General features: G+C 33.4%; 1 protein-coding gene across 2 annotated transcripts; it reads left to right on the forward strand.

Moving 5' to 3' along the window:
- Positions 1-2,306: 2,306 nt before the first annotated feature.
- LOC149553994 (putative pectate lyase 18) lies at positions 2,307-6,546 on the forward strand. 2 transcript variants are annotated; one of them, XM_089789325.1, is made up of 5 exons: positions 2,307-2,711; positions 3,884-4,520; positions 4,932-5,035; positions 5,740-5,878; positions 6,027-6,546. In XM_089789325.1, the coding sequence occupies exons 1-5, from the start codon at positions 2,572-2,574 to the stop codon at positions 6,246-6,248; spliced, it is 1,242 nt and encodes a 413-aa protein (XP_089645451.1). In that variant the 5' UTR covers positions 2,307-2,571; the 3' UTR covers positions 6,249-6,546. The 2 variants fall into 2 exon arrangements, with proteins under 2 accessions (XP_089645451.1, XP_089645452.1); XM_089789326.1 differs by lacking the exon at positions 2,307-2,711 and adding an exon at positions 2,770-2,875.
- Positions 6,547-10,401: the final 3,855 nt, after the last annotated feature.

Raw genomic sequence — 10,401 nt, forward strand, 5'->3', positions numbered from 1 at the left:
AATAACTTTCTTCTGAAAATCTTTCCTAGAATTCTCCTTCTGAAATTTGCTTCCAAAAACTCTCCCAAAAATTCTTGTCTCCCCCAAATTCACAATCCAAATTCCTCTCTTTCAAAAATGAACCCCAAAGTTGTGATAAGGAGTTTTCTCCTCAAATTGGGGCACTAATTGTGCGTTCACCCGAGAGGACTCTTTGCTCAACTGAGTTAACTCAAAATTAATTTTTATTAATTCTTTGCTTTTATTTTGCATTCATCTTTTCATGCACATTAAGTTGAATTATTATATAACTTTATTTAATATTCCACTTACTTCTATTTTAAATTAATTTATTACTTTAATCTCATGTGCACTTTATGAAATTAAAATAAAATTATTATTTTCTATTGTAATTAATTTCTCATATTTAAACTCATGCTTAGATCATGCGATCTAGAAACCTTTAATAATTTAATATATTTTCCACTTTTAATTTATTTAAGAAACTTTAATTGATAAAATATTTATTAATTCAATTAATAATAATATTTAGCATTTATTTAAAAATGAACTCTAAATATATTATTATTAAATTAAGTAAATATTATCACGTTCTAAAATTATACTTAAAACTTTATCTCCTAATTCAATTCTTTTTATTTAATTAATTTCTTAATTAATTAAATATAATTAAATATTAAAAAATCATAATAATTTTTTATTAAATTAAATCATTAATTAATCTTTTTAATTAGAATTAATTAATAGAAAACACATCAATGACTCATAAGGTAACATACGAAAACCCATCATAGAAAAACACATACTAAATCAAACAAAAAGGGTTATAATCACGAAATTACATCATTTGATGCAGTCGGAGGGTACTTAACTCAGATACTTGTCCTAATTATCAATTAGGACAATTGGCTAAAGGGTTTAGGATTTGGATTTAAGAGTTTATCTCCCCTCTCTTACCATTGAGATAATGCGATAGGGTACGCTCATCCTGGCAATTCGGGAAAGTCGATACCCGGTACCTGCAACCTGCATAAAATTCACGCATGTACAAACACAATATTCTAAGCTAAACAGACAGTGGCAGTAAGTGGTGCATTGTGTAGATCCCGACTAGCAGGTGACTACGACTCCCTTAACCACGTCAGAAACACCATACATAAAAAAAAAAAACACGCACACCATACACATGCAGTATGGGGTAAGTATCCATAAGAAAGCACATGTGATAATAAACCATCTCACTAATCATCATCGATAATTGAAAATATTGAATAATCATCATACATGCATGAAATATAGAATACCAAGTAATCTCATCATATAATATACTGAGTGTAAAACAACATCTGATAATCTCTAAAATAATAATACTAATCATCAAACATAAAATTGGCCTAAAAGAGTTTGGCAAAGATGACTGAAATGCGACTTAGGGGCAGGCACTACAAGGTCATCTTGACAAAATTTAAGTCTTTAATGGCTGAATAAGAAAGGGATCATATTTTTCCATTGAAAAGAATGCAATTACATGGAACCAAAAAAATAAAAAATAAAAACAATTGAAAAACTTGAAACAAAAATGTGTTTATATATTCTAATATTATCTAGAATGACTAAATTGGTCAAAATAGAAGAAAGTGAAAAAAAAAAATGGTTGAAGAAGAAAAACGGATACACCTAAAAACTCATGGGCCCCTCAAACCCACATGGATTAAAATCTCAAAACACGTCTCCAAAAGGAAGTAAACGTATACCTAATAGGTTGGTATACTTACGATGGCTCATTCAAACTGATATTCCCGAATCCATGTTGGGGTGCGGGTCCCACGCCCCTCCTCAGCATGTGGATGGCATAATTGGCGCCCACGTGGGGCCCACCCATGTTACTTCCCAGTCCCAAGACACGGAAAAGTTCGGTTTGGCCTCACGGCAGTTATTAGTCGTTGGAAGAAGTTTCACATTGCCAAGGAAAGGGAAAAGAGAGATATGAGAATACAAGAGCAGGGCAGAACATGCGGCGACAATGGTGGTCGTTAATTTTGATTGATTGATTGATTCCCACATTATAAAATGTATTTAGTGGGTCCGTGATTTCGGATAAATGTGGAGCACGAGTCAAATTAGTGGAAAAACCTCAAATCCCCACCACCTCTGTTTTTCAGCCAACTCACTGACTGGTACCAACATCAACGGTGATCCCGTTCCTCCGCCGTTGTAGGGATGAATTCTGACCGTCCGATACGAAACCACGATCATTGAGTTTGAGAGTTGTGGGGGGAAATGGGAACTTAAAATCATGGATTTTGGTGGGAATTGAGAGACTTTTGCATGGTTTTTTTGCACTTTTTGAGTTGGACAGAAACCAGTTTAGTGATTTGTAGGACTTTTGTCCTAATCTGCAATTTCCTTGATGAACGGATGAGAAGAAAATGGGGCTATAAGAAAGGTCTCTAGTCGCACGGAAAGAGCATCACTTTCCATTGGGGGTTCTTTTCAGCTCTGCATTTTCGTTGCAGCAGCATTGTGAGTGTTTTGGAGTCCAAGAGAGTCGAACCCGGGGCGATTGATACGATGGGTTTTCATAGTTTAGTGACATGGGTGCTGTTAGTTTGGTTGCTCTGCAGCCATGGGCAAATCGTCAGTGCGGGAATAAACAGTAATTCCTCTGCTGTGGAAGAAGATCCCGAAAGCATAGCTCAGATGGTTCATGAGTATGTTTTGCCCTTCAAAATGCCCTTCAATTCTCAATGCATTTTCGTTGTTCTGTAAAGTTCATATGGTGAAGAACATGACATTTTCAGTCTATCAAGTTTTAGTCATTGTTTTGTTCCGAATAGTTTATACATGAAATTTTCATGGCTCAGATGGTTCATGAGTATGTTTTGCCCTTCAAATGCACTTCAATTTTCAATGCATTTTCTTTGTTTTGTGAAGTTTATATGGTGACCAATATGAAATCTTCAGTATATGGTGTTTTAGTCTCAAAGTTTTAGGCATTGTTGTGTTTTTTCAAATGTGATTGTATGGTTCACAAGTATGATGTTTTGTCTTCTAAATGCCCTTCAATTTGCAGTACATTTCTTTATTTCGTAAAGTTAATATGGTGAAGAACACGAAATCTTCGGTCTATATGGTTTTAGTCATTGTTTCTCGGACTAGTTTAAACATGGGTCTTAAAAGTTTTAGACATTGTTGTTTCTTTTTCAATTTGATTGTATGGTTGACGAGTATGTTTTGCCCTCTAAATGTTCTTCAATATTTAATACATTTCTTTATTCCGTGGAGTTTATATGATGAAGAGCATGAAATTTTCAGTCTAAAAAGTTTGTCATTGTTTTTTACTCTGAATAGTTTTATAGATGAAATTTTCACAGGTTTTAAAGTTTTAGGCATTGTTGTGTGTTCTTTTCAATTTGACTGTATGATTCGCGAGTATGTTTTTCCTTCTAAATGTCCTCCAAATTTCAATGCATTTTCTTTATTCTGTAGTGTTTAAATGATGAAGATCATGAAATTTTCAGTCTATATAGTTTTGCTCATTGTTTTTTAACTCTGAATAGTTTATACCTGAAATGTTCACAGATCTTATAAGTTTTAAGTTGACTGTATGATTTAGGAGAATATTTTGTCCCCAACTGCCCTTCAATTTTTAATTCCTTCTTTTGTCATATTCTCAAGTTTTTACGATTCAAAGAATACGAAGACTTTTCAGTCTAGTTGTTGGATTTTTCTAGATTTGACTGTGTGCCATCAAATTCTATAACCCACCAAATCCAGAAAAACAAAACTAAAACTAAAAGTCTCTATGATGTTGTGGAGTATAAAAAAATCCCATTTGTTTTTGTCGTTTTGATGTAAATTCATTTTGCAATGGCATCTGCAGGAGCATAAACAGCACAAGGCGAGATCTGGGTTACCTGTCATGCGGGACAGGGAACCCCATTGATGACTGCTGGCGGTGTGACCCAAACTGGCAGCGTAACCGCAAGCGGCTTGCAGACTGCGCCATTGGCTTCGGCAGAAACGCCATTGGCGGCAAGAATGGGCGTTTTTATGTTGTAACTGATCCCGGCGACTATGATGCAGTGAATCCTCGCCCCGGCACTCTGCGTCACGCCGTCATTCAGGATGAGCCTCTGTGGATTGTTTTTCAGAGAAGCATGTTGATTCAGCTCAAGGAAGAACTCATCATGAACAGCTTCAAGACAATTGACGGCAGAGGCGTCAATGTCCACATTGCTTATGGCCCCTGCATAACCATTCAGTATGTGACCAATATCATCATTCATGGCGTCCATATCCACCATTGCAGACCTGCAGGGAATGCAATGGTGAGATCTTCTCCTAGCCATTATGGGTGGAGAACAATGTGTGACGGTGATGGGGTTTCTATCTTTGGGGGAAGCCACATTTGGGTTGATCATTGCTCACTGTCACGGTGTGCTGACGGTTTGATTGATGCCATCATGGGATCAACTGCTATTACCATCTCTAACAACCACTTTGCCCACCACAATGAGGTCAGTTAGCATCTCCAATTGTGCAACTTTTGAATTTCATCTTGCGAATGATATAAAATCTTTTATACAAACAAAATTTCTTGTTGATGTCTGTGTGGGTCAGGATCTTCAGTTGTGCCACTTATGAATTTCAATCTTGTGAATGATATAAAATCTTTTATCGAAAATACAACTTCTCTGTGTGGGCAGCGGCTATGCAGCCACGAAAATCATTTATCATATCCAGAAGGAATAGTTAGTTTATTTTGTAAAAGTCGTACAATATTTTATAAAGAAGACGAATTTTATGACTGGATAGTGGGTCAGCATTGTCAATTGTGCCACTTTTGAATTTCAGACTTGTGAATGATATAAAATCCTCCATCAAAATAAAATTTCTTGTTGATGTCTGTCTGTTATGAATTGATACAGGTGATGCTGCTCGGACACAGTGACTCTTATACTGCGGATACTAATATGCAGGTGACCATTGCCTTCAACCACTTTGGCAAGGGTCTAGTACAACGAATGCCAAGGTAAAAATTTGATCCGCTGTTTAAGATTCTTTATATGTTTTGGTTTGATGTTAGTGTGTTGTCAATGTTTAGTTTCTTTGGACCATTCATGTTAAAGAGTCAGCATCTTAGTTTTGTTGTTTTAAACGTTAAAATCAACACATTTTAGATTGTAATTTGTTTAAATGGATGATCTATTAGATGAAGATATGTTTTAGTTTGATGCTAACAGGCTATTAGTTTGCTGCCAATGCTTGGTTTCCTTGGACCCTTAGTGTTTTAAGGACCAGCATCTTAGTTTTATTATTTTAAGTATTAAAAATAACACATTTTAAGCTGTAATTTGTTTAGTTGAGTGATCTATTAGATGAAGATATGTTTTGATTTGATGATAATGGGCTATAATATCATGTTGTCAGCACTTTTTAGTTGTTTGGACCCTTAATATTAAAGGGCCCAGAGTCTAGTTTTGATGTTTTTAATATCAAAAATAATATATTCCAAACTGTAATTTGTTCAGACAAATGCTCTATTACCTGTAATTTGTTTAGATGAATGTTCTATTCGATTAATGGGTTGTTAGTGTGTTGTCAATGTTTTGAGTTTCTTTAGATCTGTAGTGTTAAAAGGTCGGAACTATAGTTTTGTTGTTTTTAATATCAAAACCAACACATTTTAAGCTGTAATTTGTTTTAATGAGTCATCTAAAACATGATTGAATGCAGATGCCGACACGGTTACTTTCATGTGGTGAACAATGACTACACCCATTGGGAAATGTATGCCATTGGAGGTAGTGCAAACCCCACCATCAACAGCCAAGGAAACCGGTACCTGGCACCACCTAATGCCTTTGCAAAAGAGGTACCTACTTGATGCAGTGCTAGTTATTACATTAGTTTAGAGTGTGAATTTAGAATGACACTCAGTGATTCATCATCAGAATGAATAATAAAGTGATTCGATCTATCTATAACTAAACCCATGGTACAAAATTTTGTTGTATATTAAGGTGACAAAAAGAGAGAACTTCAACCCGGCTGAATGGCAGCACTGGAACTGGAGGTCAGAAGGAGATCTTATGTTAAATGGAGCCTTCTTCACAGCATCTGGAGCAGGGGCTTCATCAAGCTACGCAAAAGCTTCAAGCTTAGGAGCAAGGCCTTCAACAATGGTGAAAACCCTAACTGGAGGTGCAGGGCCTCTTGCTTGCAGGGGAAGATCTCGCTGTTAAATGCCAGATTCAGTTTATTCTCTCCATGTTTCTGTTCTATGTCAATTTCTTGTGAAGTTTTGTTGTTGTTTCCCTAAATTGTTTGGAGGAGTATTTCTATGAATATTATTAATACATTTCATCTCCCCAACAATTATATCAAGCAACCTTTTAAGCCTCATGGCAAGCTATTCAAAACACTAATAACTGTGCGAATGCTGAAATGGTATTTTTTACCCAGCAGAGTGCAGAAGTGTTGTTGTCAATGGAATTCTTGTATTCAATTGAAAATAATAGCATTTTGTGAGTTGCCCAATAATCTCGGTCTTGGTCTTTCTATAATGTCACATGTTTCAATGATTATTCATTAAAGGTATACAATTTCTACACTCTCTGAAATGTTTTTAAAATTGAACTTTTGCATTTTAGGATTATATTTTTTCACGATTCACTTTTCTCTTATCATGCTATCCACTTTCATCATCATCATTTTTCTCCTGTCATTATACTATCAGCCTTCAGGCTATGATTTTTATCAAAGTACTTTATACCTTTTATTTAAATATTAGTATATCCTTACAAGGGGAAAAAACATCTACTTTTCATTGAACATAATTGAAAATGTTGATGATTATACAAGCGAAGGGTTATATTAAACATATCAATAATTTATGAATTTACTTTCTTTCAAACTATTGTGCAATTGGTAAAATATATTGTAATTTGAAATATAAATGGTTGAAAATTCTACATAATCAAATTAAAAAAAACATTTCAATTCATTAATTAGTTATTATTTGACAAAGTTTGAATAATTCATGAGTTTGTTTTCTTTCAAATGGGAGCATATATATCTAACATTTTAACTTAAAAGACTTGTATCTTATAATTCAATTAAGAACTAACTCTCCTCAACTTTCAAGTGCAAAGGTAAAATTTGTATTGCTCAATTAAAAATGAACTCTCATCATCTTCCATGTAAAATGAGACGGTGGAAATTGTCAAAAGAAACTTAGAAAATAGAGTTTCATAAATTTTTTAAAAAAATTAGACTAATTATTTTGTAAACTGTTTAATATTCAACCTCCTAGATCTAATCACTATACTAGTTAGTTTTGTTCTTTTTCTTTTTGTTCATATGATTGTTATAATTATATTAGGGTGCTTACTAGGTGTCTAGGATCATACATGTATCATCTCATCATAATGTAAATTTGAATTGCTATTCTTTCATTGTAAATTATATATTATATAGTTTTAATTTTCTTTGTGGATAATAATATATAACAGTATTTCTTACAAGTATATATAATATTTTGTTAATCTATGGAAAAAATTATTAAAAAATATAATATTAAAAGTATAAGCATCTAAACTAATTTATTGAAATATAAAAATATTAAATATTAATAAATAAAATTAGTAAAAGACAATCTTAAATTCATGAAATCCTGTCCATATAAGAATTAAAAGTATTGCAACAGTACTTAGCCTACGCAAGTACTAATTAATTAGCCTACGACAAATACTAAAACCAAATATATACATTTAATTTACACTATATTACATTTTAAATCTGCACATATTTTGACTAAAATTTTGAATCTCATTGATTTTTTTGGACTTTATTAAAAGAACGCATTAATAGATTAGGAAGTGGATATGGCGAGTAAAAGTGGGACAAGTAAATATTGAAATGAAAATGTGAGGGGAAAGTAGAACAAAAGTGGTAGGGCATAAGTGGGGTTAGTTAGTGGTGGGGTGGGGTGGGGTCTACGTCTTGATCTCAACTCCTAGGAGCGACTATCCATCGCACGCGTGTACGGCAGATTTTTTATAGCAGATTAATAGTAAATGTGTTGGTAGGAATATTTAATGTGCTTATTGTTGTGATGTGATGATGAACATTGTATAGTGTGCGATTCTTCTCTATGTTGTAGATTTAAGGTAAAAAATAAGGTGGTTTTCTTAATTAATTTTATATGGAAGCTAATGATTAATGTTTTCATAATTTATGAAGATAATGTAAGGGTTTTTAGATTTAATTAACATATTTTTAGAATTATGATTTATGAGAATGAAGAATAAAATCTTTTGTCTATTATATTAATGGCAATTAGTATGAATAGTCTATCACTGTCGAAATCATAATTTAAAAAGTAATTAACTATTGGCTACACTTCAATAATCAGTCATGAGTGTAATACTTCAAAATTGGCTCATTGCCATTATACCAATTCTGGTCTATTCCTGATAATTTCTAAGTCCTATTCTAATAGGCAATTCTCATTTTGCTATTCACTACTTGGCTTAATTGTCAAATGCAAAAAACCCTAATCTGCATTCATCAAATTTCTTATTTAATTCTTATAGTACGCACTCATATTAGTCGCATTAAACCTACTTGATTTAATTATAATTTAATTATTAAGTATTTATACTTTAATTAAATTATAATTATATCCTAAGGCTAATGTACTATGGAATTAAATTTATTTAATTTAATAAATACGCCTATCTTGATTAATTAAATATAATTATTTAATTAAATGGGAAAAGTATTTCTAATTAATTAAATGAAATTATTTAATTAAATGGAGTACATACTTCTAATTAATTAAACAAAGTTATTTAATTAAATGGGAAGCCATTCCTAATTAATTAAATGAAGTTATTTTATTAAATAAGAAAAGTGTCTCTAATTAATTAAAGATTATTTAATTAAATAGAAAAAGTAATTATGAGAGCATATTTCATTTTATTAAATTAAATATCTCAACAAAATCTCTCTTCAGTTCAAAAAGGGGAATTTCCAGTTCACTATTGATCAAAAATGAGTTAACTCAGTTAACTCCTTTTTCTACTCAAATTAAAACAGTTAATTCCTTATTTTACTCAAATTAAGTCTGTTAACTCCCTTTAATTTGGGAATCTCCCTTTATGACTAAAACTCATCTTCAATCCTGACCGTTGATCTTAATCGATCTCAACCGTTGATGGATTCCAGGAGACTCTATTTAAGAGACCCTCATCTCTTCATTTTAGGAGGATGAATTGATTTGCTATCGAATTGCTGTTGAAATTCATGCTCATATTTACTTACATTTCTTGCATACATTCTCATTCTTAGTTTAATCTCATTTTAGTTTAATCATGCATATGCTTAATCTAGTTTGTTTCATTTGTTCTTAGATTACATTGCATCTTTCATTTTTTAGATTAATCTGTATACTCATTCTTAGCTTAATTCCATTGTCAAATCCTTCGTTCTTAAAGGGTCTGGTTGCCTGCACCTCGATTATGAGGATATTAACAGGCAAAATCCCTTTAGATAGAAGGCAACAAGTCGCTTTGCAGGGCAAATTTTGGATGAACAATTCAATGTTCATTCCGCGATGAATCCGCAAATAAGGACCGTGTTGAAGTGTGTGTGTTAGCATAGGCCGCATTTTCACATATACATTTTTGGCGCTCACCGTGGGGCTCGAAAATCAATTTTTCTGCCCTCTTTTTGTATTTTTTTAATCATTTTTTTGTTCTCTATCTGTACTGTTCCGTAGAGATTCGGATCTTCGCGCAAAGATTCTTTCCGCATCGCGCGATAAAGTTCTTTGGCGTGCGAAACTTCGCGCGAGCCGAGTTTAATTTCGTGCGAGCCAAATTTAATCTCGCGCGAGCCGAATTTGATTTCGCACGGGCCGTAAAACTTCTTCGCGCAGACTGTTAGGAATTTCGCGCGAAACTCTGCTGGCAGAGGCAAAAATGTTTGCATTGATTTGCATGTTTTCTGATTTTTCTGCTGACTGTTCGTAGTTTCTAGTGTTTCTGTGTTTTTTGATTTTTTTGAACAGCATAGCAGCGGTTTGTGGAACAATGGGAAAAGCGTGCTAAAGTTGTTAGAAACAGGTAAAAATCTACTAAGCGCATTGCGAGGATCACCAGGTAATCTTCATCAGCTGATAACATTTCATTTGGATCTAAAACAAACATCTTTCATGTGGAGCTTGTGTGTTTCCTTCTGTATTTCCATTTTACAACACATGCATAAACTCATACTAGGGTGTGATCTCTGTTAGTATTCATTTAGCAGGCTTAGTCTTTAGTGATAGATCTGATTAGCTATCTTGGGTTATTGGACTCGCTAATCCGCCGGCCCCTTGTTCCACCCTGTGGT

The sequence above is a fragment of the Cupressus sempervirens genome, chromosome 6 (assembly GCF_028749045.1).
Source record: "Cupressus sempervirens isolate cs-2001-9-10 chromosome 6, ASM2874904v1, whole genome shotgun sequence".
Taxonomy (NCBI): Eukaryota; Viridiplantae; Streptophyta; class Pinopsida; order Cupressales; family Cupressaceae; genus Cupressus; species Cupressus sempervirens.

Excerpts from the sequence above, each read along its gene's own strand:
- LOC149553994 (XM_089789325.1), top strand. The coding sequence starts at position 2,572 with ATGGGTTTTCATAGTTTAGTGACATGGGTGCTGTTAGTTTGGTTGCTC. Across the intron at positions 4,521-4,931 it reads ACTTTGCCCACCACAATGAG|GTGATGCTGCTCGGACACAG; the intron begins GTCAGTTAGCAT and ends GAATTGATACAG. Across the intron at positions 5,036-5,739 it reads CTAGTACAACGAATGCCAAG|ATGCCGACACGGTTACTTTC; the intron begins GTAAAAATTTGA and ends GATTGAATGCAG.